General features: G+C 47.5%; 1 protein-coding gene across 1 annotated transcript in view; it reads left to right on the forward strand.

Moving 5' to 3' along the window:
• MEI1 (meiotic double-stranded break formation protein 1) overlaps positions 1 to 14,284 on the forward strand; it is a 72,587-nt gene extending 58,303 nt beyond the window's left edge. Inside the window, exons 23-31 of the mRNA XM_002929276.3 lie at positions 268 to 378; positions 696 to 856; positions 3,759 to 3,840; positions 4,029 to 4,204; positions 11,034 to 11,115; positions 11,577 to 11,683; positions 13,023 to 13,154; positions 13,342 to 13,451; positions 14,215 to 14,284. Of these exons, the coding sequence (XP_002929322.1) occupies positions 268 to 378; positions 696 to 856; positions 3,759 to 3,840; positions 4,029 to 4,204; positions 11,034 to 11,115; positions 11,577 to 11,683; positions 13,023 to 13,154; positions 13,342 to 13,451; positions 14,215 to 14,260 (1,007 nt within the window). The 3' untranslated portion in view covers positions 14,261 to 14,284. The remainder of the gene's footprint in view (positions 1 to 267; positions 379 to 695; positions 857 to 3,758; positions 3,841 to 4,028; positions 4,205 to 11,033; positions 11,116 to 11,576; positions 11,684 to 13,022; positions 13,155 to 13,341; positions 13,452 to 14,214) is intronic.
• The last annotated feature ends 1,069 nt before the right edge of the window (positions 14,285 to 15,353 follow it).

Consider the following 15,353-nt stretch of genomic DNA (forward strand, 5'->3'; position numbering starts at 1 on the left):
GCCGTTACAGGATGCCTTTAGAGCACATAAACCTGTGTAGCCTGTTCTAATGTACGGCCGTGGGCTGCTTGCCTTCAGGTTTGCTACTGTGTTTCTTTTCCTTGGCTGCATTACCAGGGACATGTAGTTTGTGCTTGGTCCCCAAGCTGACAGACTGACATCTGAAATTAGCCAGTTGAAGGCTATTATCTGTGAGAATTGTGAGTGCTGGTGTGCATTAAACCCATGGAGTGCTACATGATGGGGTGCCTGGGGACTCTCTTGCAGTGAGCAAGCTGTGTGGGAAATGCAGCCCTGCTGATGTGGACATCCTGCAGCCCTCCTTCAACTTCCTGTATTGGAGCCTTCATCAGACTACACCAAGCAGTCAGAAAAGAGGTGCTGGGGCCCCAGCTGAAACAATGAAGAGGAAGGGTGCTGGGCAGTATCTGTGGCCATTGCTGCCCTTAGTTTTTTCCGCTTATGAAAATATATAAGGGGAGGATGTCACTGGCCCAGATGGTCATAAGATCCTTTCTGGTTCTGATAACCTGTGGTTCTAGAATGAAGTTGGAACCCTTAGAGCCTAAAGCCAGTCCTTTTGTTCATTCATCATGTGTGCATGAAGTCCCTGTCAGGTGCTAACCACGATGCTGGCCCTGAGCAGGGGCTCCCAAGTAACTCCTGTGGCCCTTGCCCCGCCAAACCATCTCCAGCTGCTGCAGTGCTCCTGAGCAGCACGGCCCTGATTGAGCTTCTGGAGAAGACTCTGGCACTCACCTGGACCGAGGTGGACACTCCCAGCACTGCACTCCTTTGCTCCGCCTGGCTGCTCACTGCCTCCTTCTCTGCTCAGCAGCACGATGGCAGTCTGCAGGTAGTCACTAACTCCTGTGGCTTTGTGGCATGGGGTGGCACACAGAGGAGTGACAAAGCTCCTGAGTTCTCGTTCTAGCCCTGTGGCTTTTTAGCTGAGTAATCTTGGCAAGGTATTTAATCTTTGAGCTTCAGTGTCCTTACCTACTGAATGGGAAGAAAACATCCAGGGTTGTTGTCAGGTTGGTTTATATTAATTTATCATACATGGATCACCTACGTGCCAGGCTGTATTCTAGGCACAGAGGAATAAGAAATAAACACAGCATGTACACACTTGGGAAACTCGTATTGTAGTCTTTAAGCAAAGCCTCTAGAAATAAGATTGTACCAGGCAAAGATAATGGAGAAAGGCATTCTATAAATGAATGAGAATAAAAGAGAACAATTTGAACAAAGACATGAAACTGCACAAATTTAGGACATGGTGTATGTATTTGGAGACTGATGAGGTACTGCGTGACTAGGATGTAGGGAGTGGACTGTCAGATTGGACAGGAAGGCAGAAGCCAGCCTGTGACCTTGTAGTGCTGGGTGGTAAGCTGTGAAATGCCAGACATGTGTAAGCTATCCTTGTGATTGTTGGGGAAGGTGATGTAGGGAACGGGAACAGTGGACATATCCACAGAGCACCTCTTTCCTCTCAGTCCTTCCCCTTGTATGGGACCTTGTATGGGACCTTGTCATCATAGTGCCCTGTGTGAGCTCCTCTGTTGGCTGTTCCACATTCAGGTGTCTTCTTGCTAAACCTGACTGCTACTTGTGGATAGAAACCATCTTCTAGCCTTTGAGGTGTCTTTGCCCTGTACCCAGCCCTGCGCCATACAAGTGCTGGGCACACAGTCATTTGTGTAGAAGTGAAGTCATTTTTAAAGTTTGGCCTCCAAAAAAACCAAAAAACAACAACAAAAAGATAAAGTTTGGCCTCTAAGGTGGCATCAGACTGTGGACATCTATACTATAATAAGTCTTCTGGTTGTTGCCCACAGCATTGATTTGGGACAGGAACCTTTTCTGCTTTTCTGTGTGAGGCTGTTGGGCCCACCTGTACCCCTGCAGTCACCTGCCTGGATGGGAACCTGCACTATGTCCCTGGCTCTGTCCTGGTCTTCGGCTCACACCCAGCCAATTACCTACTAACCACCTCCACTCTAAGTACTCCCTACTGACTTAGCTTAGGCCTGATTGTTCATCCTCACCACGAAATTGGCCTATTCAGTCTCCTAATCCCTGGCCTTTCTCTTGCTCCGTATTTCCTGTCCCTGCAGTCAGTCTGTCTGCACTCTCCACATGGATGCTGAGACCCTGCTTACCTGGCCCTTCTGCAGCCTTACTTTCTGCCATTCCACCCTCCTTCTCTGTCCTTTGACCAACTGTTAGCCCTTCTCCAAATCAGCTCTGCTCTTTCACATATCCATACTGTTGATGGTTTGACTGTTTGATTCATTTTTAATAGCCTATATATTTTTTAAAGATTTTATTTATTATTTGACAGGGAGAGAGAGAAAGAGAGAATGAGCAAACACAAGCAGGGAGAATGACAGAGGCAGAGGGAGAAGCAGGCTTCCTACTGAGGAGGGAGCCTGATGCGGGGCTCGATCCCAGGACCATGGGATCATGACATGAGCTACCCAGGCACCCCTAATAGCCTTTTATTTTATTTTACTTTATTATTTTTTTTAAAAAAGACTTTATTTATTCATTTGAGAGCGAGAAAGAGAGCACAAGCAAGGGGAGAGTTAGAAAGAGAGGGAGAAGCAGACTCCCCGCTAAGCTGGGAGCCTGATATAGGGCTGGATCTCAGGACCTGGAGGAACCAAAGGCAGGTGCTCAACCACCTGAGCCACCTAGGTGCCCCTATTTTATTTTTTTTAACATTTTATTTATTTACTTGTCAGAGAGAGAGAGAGAGCACACAAGCGGGGGGGGGGGGGGCAAACAGGGAGAAGCAGGCTCCCCGCTGACCAAGGAGCAAAATGTGGGACTCGATCCCAGAACCTTGGGATCATGACCTGAGCCAAAGGCAGAGGCTTAACTGACTGAGCCACCCAGGTGTTCCAATAGCCTTTATTTTTAAGACAGCTTTAGGTGTACTGAAAAATTGAGCCGATAGCACGGAGAGTTCCCAAATAACTCCCACACAGTTTCCTCTACTAACATCTTACATTAGTATGTTATCTCAATACCTTTGTACAAGTTGATTCTTCTGCCTAGAATCTGCTGATTCCACTAGCCAACAAGCATTTCTGAGGAACTGCTTTGTGCCAAACTGTGATAGGTCAAGCAGAGAAGTAATTCTTGCCTTGAAGCAGCATGTGTTCTGGGTGAAGAGAGCAGAGCAGACTCAGCTTTGAACCCGCCACTCCCAACTAACCCCTCAGTTGGGACATTGCTCTGACTTTAAAGAGCACGTTCCCCAAAGCGGATCCTCAGCTATTCTTCACAATAGTTCTGGAGGGAGGGAAAGCAGGTGGCATTATTCCCATTTCATACGTGAAGAGAGTGAGGTGGGCTGGGAGAGGGGCAGTGATTTCTCCTTGGCCACACAGCTAGCTAGTGGCAGAGCCAGGGTTTTGATTCTGGGCTATCTGACTCTAGATATAAGTTAGTTGGATGGTGGGCTGAGGTGGAGACTGAACCACAGATGAGGCCAGGGAGGCTCCCTGGTGGAAGAGTTCCTTGACGATGGGGGAGATTTGGGAGAGGAAGTGTTCTCTATGTACAGGCTAATTTGCCTCCTCACATTCTGAGTCCAGGACTGGTGGGCTCACAAGAATGTGTGGCCTCCTCTGTCCCTCTGGATGCAGTGGGTATGTGTGGGTACATAGAAGATATTGGGACAGGTTATTTTCTGCTCAAGCTGCCAGAATGTGGGAGCTGTCCCCTTACCTCTGCCCTGCCAGGTTCACCGGACACTGTCCATAGAACTGGACCAAGTATTGAAGGTCCTCAGCTTTCCAAAGAAAAATGCTGCGCTGCTCTCAGGTATGGCCCCAGGGACCTCTAGCAAGAGAAGAAGAGCTTTTCCCTTAGACTGTGAGAAGGGACCGCTCCCCCCAGATCAGCTTATGGTCACCCCATTATTATCTCCACTGCCTTCCCACTGTGACAGAGCTAGGTGGGATGTGGGGGAAGGAAGGAGAAACTGCGTGTAAGGGGTTTCTTGCTTTCAGCTGCCATCTTATGCTTCCTGCGGACAGCCCTGCAACAAAGCTTTTCCTCTGCCCTTGTGGCCCTGGTGCCCTCAGGGGCCCAGCCACCACCAGCCCCTGAGAACACTGTCCTAGCTCCACTGAGAACATCACAGGTATTGTCCTTGGTCATTGGACTGCAGAACCTCTTGGTGCAGGTAAGGCCCTTGGTGAATGGGACCCTGGCAGTGGAGCCTGCTTCTCCCAGAACAACAGTAGGAAGGGGTGGCTGCCTGTCAAGAACCTGGTACTTCCTCCAGGATTGGAGGGTGGATTAATTGGGATTTTTAAAGTTATAGTGACAGAAATGAAACTCAAAATGGCTCATAACTGAGAAGGCCAGGGGTCAGCACTGGCTTCAGGCCCAGCTGGATCCCAGAGACTCAGACAATGTCATCAGAACTCTGTCTCCATGTCTTGGTTCTGCATTTCTCTCATCTTTGTTCTCATGGGATGGTAGGATGACCAACAGCAGCACCTTTTCAGCAGCAAGAGACTTTCTCTTTCCCAGCAATCCCCAGAACTGAGTCTCATTAGCCTGGCTTGGGTAACGTTCCTGTCACTGTGGCTGGGCAGTATGATGCTCTGGTTGACCTGGATTTGGCCAGCGCCTTCTTCCAGAGGCTAGGGCCTATGACCAGCTCTCCATGACTCACGTAGACTGAACATGAAAGAGGGATGGTTCTGCAAAAGAAAACTGTTCACAGAAAAAGGAGGAGTGAATTTCGTGTAAGCCAAAACCGTAGATGTCTACCCCAGAGGGTTTTATGTTTCACAGCTTAGAGGACTTTCGGAGATCATTTTTTATCCAGCCATCGAATACTGTGAAGAGTGGTGGGGGGATGGAGATATATCAGGTGCCTGCCTTTGAGGGGTGAGCATTTGGTTGGGGGCTGCTATATAGAAAAGAGATGATAACACAGTGTTGTCAGTTTGGGGCTAAAGGGACACACTGCACTGTGGGGGTACCGGATGTAACTAATAGGCTGGTGTAGGTTTAGTGCAGAACTAGCTGTCAGAGAGGGTTTCCTGGAGGAGGTGTTTGAGCTGGGCTGGAAAGACCATGTGACTTGTCCTACCTCCCCAAGGGCAGGGGGTGATCAGAAATGGCATTAATCTTGATGGCAGTACCATTTTGTTCTCTGGTATGGACTCATTCCCTGTCCCTGGCCTCGTGGCCTCTCTCCCACCCTTGATGCCCCAGGACTTTCTTCTCTTTTAAGAGGCTTATTGTGTATTATTTTCAAATATGAGCTGGTCACCATAGGGTGACCGAAGCCCTAGATGTTTATGTTGTTTTAGTTATACTTGGACTCTCTTTTCTTGCCCTTTGGAGCTCGTCCAAGGGAGACAACGAGATCTGATCTGATCTGATGGCAAGTCATTCATGAGACAAGAGGAGGGAGGTGGGGGGAGCCAGCAAATGAGTGAGAGGAGTTGCAGAGACTTCCTGGGGGTGGGATGGGGGCCTTGATTTGAGTAGACTCTATCTGGTGTCCAGATGATTACTGCACATATATGATATGTCTGTTGATTATGGGAGATTATATTCAAGGATTGATCCCCACTGGGCCTGTTCACAGTATGGGGAAAGTTGGAAATGTAAGGAGATAGAGGATGCTCCAGGAGTGGTCCTGTGCCAGCTCTGTGGTTGCTGAGTCTTGTCCTGCCAGCACATCTATGCACAAGGCCCTATACACTTAGCTCTCATGGAAGTCCCCATTTCCATATCAGTCTTCCCCAGGCTGTGAGCTCCTTAAAGGTAGGAACTGTCTGACTAATCTTTGTGTCTTGTTCCCCTTATGGGTTCAAAAAAATCAGGAATCAGATGAGAATCAAAACATCAGCTTTATTTCTGGTAAACAGTGTAGGAGAACGTAGCTGGGACTTCAGGTCATACTGGGCTTTTTTGGGGTCTGGAATTTTTCCTATAGAGCAAAGGTGAAATAATTTTCGTGAGAGTCCAAGTCTAACTAAAACAGCGTACGCCCATCACCTAGATTCTACCATTAACATTTTAGTATACTTGTTTTTTATCTATCTAAAAAGAGCTTATTTTATTTTATTTTAATTAATTTATTTGTTAATTCATTAATTTTTTATTTTATTTTATTTTTCAAAGAGGGCTTTTAAACCACCTCTTTTCTCCCAGGCCAGGCCAGGAACCCACATAGGCAGGGAAATTATGTTTACATTATGGACACTTTGCCACATGGCCGCGATCTTAAGAGTTTAAGTTCATGAGAGCATGGCCTTTAATACCTTTATCCTGTCCTGATGGCATGGTAAATGTTAAGCTAGCGTTTTACCTGTTAGATAAATCTCTCCTTCAGTGAGGAGGAGCCAGTTAAATGTGGGAGGAAAGGCAAATGCTTTCTCTCCAATGTTTTTGAAAGGGCCAGAGTTCCTATTTTAATATTCAGAACATAAGAGAAAAATTACTCCCTTATACTTAATATCCAGCATAAAGCCCAGCACTGGTTTGGCATCCAATGTTTGTTGAATGAGTGAACGAGGACACAGAAATGAATATGATATGGTTCTAGCCATTTAAATACTCAGATTGAGGGAAATACTAATAATTACAATTAATGCCAAAATGACCTATTATTTGAATCAAGAAAATCTCTACAGGAGAGGTTGCATTTGAACCAGGCCTTGAGTGATGAAAAACTTTCCTCAAACCAGGAGTCTAAACACTAAGGGCTCAATGACTTCCTGTAGCACCATGACCATTCACCTCCTCTGCCCAAGAGCCTAGATGTCACCAGGCCTGCAACACTCTTCTGTGTCTCTAGCAGTTTTTTCTTTTTTAATCATGGTAAAATATTATATAACAAAATTAACCATTTTAATCATTTTTAAGTTACAGTTCTTTAGTGGCAAGTACATTTACATTGTTGTACAAACACCACCACCTACTTTCTCCAAAACTTTTTCATCTTGTCAAACTAAAATTCTGTCCATATCAAACAATAACTCCCCATTGCCCCCTCTCCCCATCCCTTGACAACCACCATTCTACTTTCTGTCTCTATTTGACTAACTATTCTAGGTACCTCATATAAGTAGAATAATATACTATTTATCTCTCTGGGAGTTTTCGACTCTCCTCAACAGTCCCTGGGAAGGGGAACCAACTGGAGTAACTCATGAATTCCTCGTGAAGAGGCTCCTGGATCTGTGTGGGGACTTGCTCAGCCTCACAGCCACTGTCCCAGTCACTGCCTGATGAAAAGGATCAAGTAGCCCCTTCCTCCTTTCTCTCACTGACACACTCCTGAGAAATTCCCTGGCCTTTTGTTTTCAGCCATAATGACCTTTCTGTCACTGCCCTTGACCCAAGGAAGTATATAGAAGAGTCATTTTGTTTCTCTGTCCTTCCCCCGGGGCTGGAGCTAAACCTCCTTCAGACCCTTCCATAGGTTTGCTGTTTAGAAATAGTTCTTTATTTGTTCAATCATTCATCCATTCAGCAAACATTATTCCATAGCAATCTAAGAATAGAGAAGGTCTCTCTCTCTGTGTGTCTCTCCTGAGCTCTCAGACTAGTTTATTCAGCCCTGTAATAAGGATCACATTTATCATATTTTATTATATGGTCAGTCGTCTGCATTTCTGTCTTCTTCTGTAAAACTGTGAGTTTCTTTTAGGCAAAAACTTCTGGGGCGCCTGGGTGTCTCAGTCGTTTAAGCGGCTGCCTTTGGCTCAAGTCATGATCCCAGAGGTCCTGGGATCGAGCCCCTCATTGGCTCCTTGCTCAGTGGAGAGCCTGCTTCTCCCTCTCCCCCTGCCTGCCGCTCTGCCTACTTGTGTTCTCTATCTCTCTGTCAAATAAATAAAATCTTAAAAAAACAAAAAACAAAAAAACATTTCTGCTGCTTGTGAGGGTCAGAGGAGGCCTCACAGAGAAGGTGACATTGAATTCAGCCTTGAACAGTGTCTAGGCAGAGGTAGAGGGAAGGGCGTTGCAGGCAGGGAAGACAGCATGAGCAAAAGCGTGTAATGTAGAAGTGTGCAGTGGGGTGTGGGGGGCGACGAGAAGTAGAAGATGACACTGAGGAGCTGGGCAGGGGCCATCCCAGTCAGTACCTTACGTACTAGGCCAATAAATGTCGGGGGGAGCCATGAAGGGCTTCTATCAGACGGAGTTTTTGAAAGATCACTGGCAACCCCAGTAGGGAAGAGGGGTGGGAGGAGAACGCCTGAAAGTAAGGGGACTGTGGAGCAAGGGACTGTTGCAGTGACCCAAGTAAATGACAGTGAGGCTCATTTCATGCCCACTGTGATAGCTAAAACAAAAAAGACAGATAATATCAAATGCAGGTAAGAATGTACAGTAAGTGGAACCCTCACAGGTTGTTGATGGGAATGCAAAATGACGCAGCTACTTTGAAAACATCCTGGAAGTACTTCAAAAAGATAAACGTGGAATTACCATATGACCCAACAATTCTACTCCCAGGTATTATGCCCAAGAAAATTGAAAGCGTTTATCTACACAAAAGCTTGTATACAGATGTTCATAGCAGTACTATTCATAATAGTTCCAAAGTACAAAGAACCCCGATGTTCACCAGCTGATGAATGGGTAAATAAATTGTATATACATACAATTCAATACTATCTGGCCATAAAAAGTAAGGAAGTAGTAACATACTACAACAGAGATGAACCTTGAAAACATGCTCAGTGAAAGAAGCCAGACATGAAAAGCCACATATGATATTTCTAGGTGAAATGTCCAGGATAGGCAAATCTGTAGAGACAGAGAGTAGATTAGTGGTTGCCTAGGACTGGGGTTGGGGGACAGGGAATGGGGAACAGCTGCTAATGAGTAATGAGGTTTCTCTTTGGGATGATGAAAATATTCTGGAATTATATAGCTACACAACTCTGTGAATGTACTAAAAACTACTGATCTGTACCTTTAAAAGGATGAATTTTATGGTTTATGAATTATATGTCATTAAAGCTGTTATTTTAAAAACCGGTATCAAGCGGGAGAAGAATGACAGTATCGCGTAAGCTAGGGCACTGAGTGCTGGTCCTCCAGGGCCAAAGGAGCCATGCAGCATCGGCACCACTGATGGAGTGCTGGGCAGCGTGTGCAGAATCTGCAGCTGTCTAACACAAGGTAGCCCAGTGCAGTACAGTGGAAGGGGCATTGGCCAGAATCACAGAAATCTGCACTGTAGCCCGCTCCCAGCTCCTAACTCTGAGGGGGTTTAGCAAGTCAGTTCCTCTTATTGATTTTCCATTTCTCGATCTGCAAAATAAAAGGAGTCTTTCAGCATGAAGTGATTTGGGCCTTTGAGAGCACCTCCCATTCTCCCAGAAATGGAGCACAACATAGAAGTGTTTGTTGCAGGGGGCGCCTGGGTGGTGCAGTGGTTAAGCGTCTGCCTTCGGCTCAGGGCGTGTTCCCAGCGTTATGGGATCGAGCCCCATATCAGGCTCCTCCGCTATGAGCCTGCTTCTTCCTCTCCCACTCCCCCTGCTTGTGTTCCCTCTCTCGCTGGCTGTCACTGTCTCTGTCAAATAAATAAAGAAAATCTTTAAAAAAAAAAAAAAAAGAAGTGTTTGTTGCAGTGAGGATGGAGACAGTGTCCAGGGTTCACCATGCTGGGTCATATGCGGGAAAGAGGGTAGGTTAATAGCAGCGGAAGGGTCTGAAGAAGGGCTGTGGTCACTGGTGTGATTTGCATGGCATTGGAGTAGGGCAAAGCCAGGGCAAACTTCCCTTCTGCTTAGTTCTCAGAGGAACCACAGGACTATAAATCTCTGAATGTCTCCGGAGTAGAAATACAGTAGGTTTGTTTTGGGTTTCTTTGGAGATGGAGACCTTGGCCAGCAGGTGGAGCTGCAGGAAGACAGGAGGGGGCCTTTTCTTATGGCCAGGACTGTCTTAACAGTAGAGCTGGCCGCTTTGGAAGGAATGGAGAAGAGTGTCTTATGGCTGGGGGTCTCCAAGCAGAAACCAGGTGTCCCCAGCAAGAACTCCTGCTGGATTCCAGTCCAGTTGCTACATCTCTGTGGAGACCTGGGAAAGGATACGTGTGGATGTGGGCAGGGAAGAGACAGTTATCCTCGTGCTCAGACTTGGCTTCGTGATAGGGGTGGGCGTGGGATGTTATCATTTGGGAAATCAGTGAGCTAATTAGGTTTATGAGCCATGAGGTTTTGATCTCAAAGATCATTCCTACTAGAGCAGAGGTTCATGTTAGGTTAAGGTTCTAGGAAACTTGGAGGTAGAGAGAGAACATGTACTGAGTGCCTACTCTGTGTAAGCACTTGGCATATGTTATTTATTTATTTATTTTTTAAAAGACTTTATTTATTTATTTATTTGACAGAGATAGAGACAGCCAGCGAGAGAGGGAACACAAGCGGGGAGTGGGAGAGGAAGAAGCAGGCTCTCAGCAGAGGAGCCTGATGTGGGGCTCAATCCCATAACGCCGGGATCACGCCTTGAGCCGAAGGCAGACGCTCAACCGTTGTGCCACCCAGGCGCCCCTCTCTCTTTTTTAAAAAAAGATTTTGTGTATTTATTTGAGAGAGAGAGCAGGAGCAGGGTGGAGGGGGGGGGCTGCTTACAGAGAAAGGGAGAAGCAGACTCCCTGCAGAGCAGGGAGCCCAACATGGGCTCGATCCCAGGACCCTGAGATCATGACCTCCCTGAGATCATGACCGGAGCTGAAGGCAGACGCTTAACCATCTGAGCCACCCAGGCGCCCCTCCTTTTCTGAAACAGTCTCTTGAATGTAGGTGGAATGTAGGTAAATCATCAGTATAAGCACTATGCTCTATGTGCGAGTTAGAGATGAAAACAACAAACATTTCTTGATCATCTACAGGGTTACAGTCCCAAATCTGAAATTCTGAAATCCAAATTATTCTGAAAACCAAATGTTTTTTTCTTGGTTGGCACCAAAACTCATTGGTAGCAAAACCTGACATGAAGGGGTTTTATTTGTTTGTTTGCAGAAGGACCCTCTGTTGTCATATGCCTGTGTTGGCTGCCTGGAAGCCTTGCTTGACTACCTCCACACCCGGAGCCCAGACATTGGTAGAAACCTTCCCCATTCTCTGATGTTCCCATAGGGGCGGCCAGCCCCTGCCACCTTCCTCTCCTAGACTCCCAACCTCTGTTTTTTGATTCACACTCATTTTGTTTAATTCTTTCATAACATGCAAGGGCACTGCAATGTCCATTATACGGATGAGGACACTGCGGTCCAAAGAGGTCAAGTAACCTGACCAACCAAGGTCACAAAGCTCCGAAGTGGCAAAGCCCTTCCTGTTGCCTGCTTCCCATGATAGTGGGATATGTGGTCTCCCTGAGCCAGGCAGCACAGGTGGATAGAAGCTCAGGGAAGAAAGAAACTTCCAGTGGTCAGTTTGTCCAATGCCCTGCCTCTAGCTGAGCAGTCCCTTTTTGAGCCAATAAGAGAAAGTCCTCTTCAGCAATGTTCCAAGGCCTATGGAAAAGCAGCAGTAACAACCCAGGGTGACTGGTGTTTCCTATAGCATTCCATGTGGTCTCCCAGCCCTGGAATCGGTTTTTGCTGTTTACCCTCCTGGATGCTGGAGAGAGTTCCTTCCTCAGACCTGAGATCTTGAGGCTTATGACCCTGGTAAGTGCAGAATGGATGGTTCTGTCGTGTGAAGAATGTCATGAGCTGGGTGGTCCTGAAGAGGCCAGGTAGTGGGGTAGAAAGTAGAGGGGCTGGGTGAGCCTTCACCTTACAAGAGGCTTGCTCAGAGAATTCCTCTAAACGCCCACACCTTCTCACCCCAAAGGACCCAGATACTCTTTCTAATTCATTCGCACATGAGACATTGGCCAGGGCTTATCTGCCACATCCAGATCCTATGCTAGGGACCAAAGATGTCACTGAGCCAAAGGCTCTGCCTTTTAAGGGTCCCTCAGTTTAGAGAAGGAGATAGACAAGGAAACTAATAGTTAAAACATGATGTTATTAGTGGCACAGTAGAGGATATGCTAAGTGCCCTGCACACAGTAAGTGCCCATTGAATAAACAACAAAGCAGTGAGCCTGTGAATGATTTTGAAGTGGATCAATGAATTAATCAGTGGTTGGTGTGGGAACACATAGAACAGGACTGTTGACCACTGAATAACGTGGGGGTTAGGGGTGCTGACCCCTGCACAGTTGGAAATCTGCATATTAACTTTTGACTCCCCCAAAACTCAACTACTAATAGCCCACTGTTGACTGGAAGCCTTACTGATAACATGAACAGTCAGTTAACACGTATTTTGTATGTTATGTGTACTAAATACTGTATTCTTATAATAAAGTAAGCTAGAAAAAGAAAATATTAAGAAAATGATAAAGAGAAAATACTTTTACAGTACTGTACTATATTTATGGGAAAAAATCTGTGAATAAGTGGACCTGTGCAGTTCACTCTCATGTTGTTCAAAGGTTGACTGTAACTGCTTCTGCCAGAGCCAGGAGGGAGAGATGAATAAGGATGTAGTAAGCACTCAATTAATACCTTTATTTCTTTAACAAAATGAAAACATTCAGCAGGAAGGTAACATTTTAGCTGAGGCCTGAAGGATTAGTAGGCAAAGAGGAGGAAAAGTATTCCAGGTAGTGCAGTGAAAATAGCAGGTAAATGAGCACATGGTGGTAGGTTTGAGTAACCACACATAGTCCTTTTGGCCATGAGTGTGAGGTGCAGGGCCAAGGAGTGAGGGGAAGGGTACTGAAGGGGTCAGCAGGGCCAACTCTATCAGGGTTTCATAGTCTGCCTCATCTACCCCACTGTCCTATGACACAACCCCACCTCTGCCCACCAACTCTGAGCTCCTGCAGGCAGGGCTCTCTGGGCTTCAGATCTGTGCCCCCAGCCTGGTGCCAAACACAGCAGGGGCACAGGAAATATCTGTGAATGAAGGAGATGCCAAATCACTGTGTGTTTGGGGCTTCTCTCCCTGGCCTAGTTTGTGCGGTTCCAGAGCAGTAGTGTCCTCTCTAATGAGGAGGTGGGTCATGTTCTGCAAGGCGCAGCTTTGGCTGACCTCTCTACCCTATCGAACACCACACTCCAGGCTCTGCGTGGCTTCTTCCTGCAGGTAGGTGGAAAGGGGATGCTGTGTAATTACTGTAAGGCTAGAGCCTCCATGCCATCTTCTCTGCGGAGGATGGGTGCTCTGGCTACAGCAGCCAATGGGAGGTCAGGAGTGTAGAGGGTGGAGGGTTGAGAGGGTCTGTATGGAGTAGCTGATAAGAAGGTCTGTCTTCCCTGCCTTCTCCCCTCAGGTCCAGAGCATGGGCATCCTGGCTGATCACAGCACGACCCAGACCCTGCAGGCCTCCTTAGAGGGCCTTTCCCTGAGCACCTCCTTTGCCCAGCCACCCCTGGACATGCTGTATCCTTTCTTGCGTCTGGGAGCCTTGGCCTGGGCAAGGTCACCCAGGCTATGGGAGGCTGTGGCATCATGCTTCAGAGGGTGACACTGTCTACAGCCCTGTCCTTTAAAGCATTTGCATCAGTGAGAATAATAGTGATAGCAATGACAGTGACTTATTCTGTTTAAGTTCCTACCAAGGGCCACGCACATTACTTGCACTATGTTTAATCCTCACAGAAGCTAGGGTGTTAACATAGATGCTAACCAGAGAGGTTAAATGATGTGCCGAGAATCACACAGTATTAATAGCATCAGGATCTGACCCCCGTTTGTCTGTCTCTAAAGCCACATCACTAAACTCAGGAAGGAGCCAGTCCTTCCCCAGGAGCTTTGGAGAAAGTTGCCCAAACCCAGTTGATACAGGCGCTTCCCTCAGCCCAGTGGGGGGTGCTGGGTGACCGACCTGTCCCTGAGAAAGCCTGGGGCTGTGGGCGGTGGCTAGAGGCCCTCTGGGGGTGGTTGTGGTGCTCCAGAGACACTTCAGTCTGGGCATTGGGTCTGGTGCTTCCTCCCCACCCCCACTGGCTACCTCCCTGGCTCTGCTCCTTCCCCTGTGCCTGAAACAGTTCCCTATTGAATAGCAACTACCTACCCTGGTGTTTGGATCCCAATTTTAGAATCCAGCCCACTATTCTTAAGAGCACCTCTGGGCTCTGGAAGTGTGGTTCTTCCGTGGTTGGCTCCACCTTTCTGCTGTTTTCCTCTCATGTTTTGTTGCCAGTTGCCTGGGAGGGGTGGCTGTATCCCTGTCCCACATCAGAGACTGACCCTCATAACTTGAAGGCCCAGAAACAGAGAGAACTAAGACCTGGAGAAGAGAAAGTCAGAATTATTGGAGAAATTGTTGGGGAAATGAGTGAAAATTGTAGCCATTTACTCCATTGTTGAAATGGAGTCAGGAAATAAAATGATACACTCACATGTCTCTGTGGGCTCTCCAAAAACATTTCCGTCTCAACTTATCTTGGCTGCCTGGAGCTGATAACTCTGCCACTCGGATAGTGGATTGCTTCAGTAAGGAATGGATGGCCTCCTCAGGGACAGGGGTGGGATTTGTTCTGGTAACATGTGCGGAGCACCAGCCGGTTGCCTCAGTTATACCCAGAAAATACCAGTCAGGCCATTCACGGAGTCCATGTGCAGAGAAAGGCCATGTGTATGGTACCCATGTGATCCAGGTGCTCTGAGAGGCACTTCACCTGCTGCCTCACCTCACATGAAGGTGGAGAGAGGTACAATTTCCAGGCAAGGAAGCTGAGCAGCTCAAGTCGTTCTGCGACTTGCTAGCCGAGCCCAACTGTTCCCTGGCTAAAGTGGGTCCCTCGTGTTTCTTTCCGTGGGCCCTCCCCAGAGCTTGTATTTGATTACCATGTGTGCGGTTCTTTTAAGGTCCACTCTCCACAACTGTGCCTGCTTCCTGTTCCCAGCTCAGCCCGCCGTGCCGCCTCTGGCTCCTTGTGCGCCTGCGAGCCCCTTGTCCCCCCCAACCCCTGGGTCCTGGTAACTGGGCAGCTCACCCTACTCCTCCGGTCTGGCTGTACGCACCCTGCACTAAACTGGTTTGAACTCCGTCCTAATGAACGGATAGGGAGGCCCCCCGACGAACTAGGTTTAGAAGCTGGTGGAACGGAGGGGCGAGCAGGAGATGCACCAACTCCGCACTGCAGGTTTCTTAAAGAAAAAGCAGTGCTAGTCGTGACCCATCAAACTGATCCTGTCATCCACAGTTTAAAAGACACTGTCAGCTGATGAAAAGTTTCGGTCAGGGCTCCAGTCCGCTGACGCGCCCTTCTGGTCGGGCGCAGACCCCAAGCAGACTTAACTTGCTCCACTCCTACCGCGACAAGGTGACAATCGCGC

The sequence above is a fragment of the Ailuropoda melanoleuca genome, chromosome 15 (assembly GCF_002007445.2).
Source record: "Ailuropoda melanoleuca isolate Jingjing chromosome 15, ASM200744v2, whole genome shotgun sequence".
In the NCBI taxonomy this organism is placed as follows: domain Eukaryota; kingdom Metazoa; phylum Chordata; class Mammalia; order Carnivora; family Ursidae; genus Ailuropoda; species Ailuropoda melanoleuca.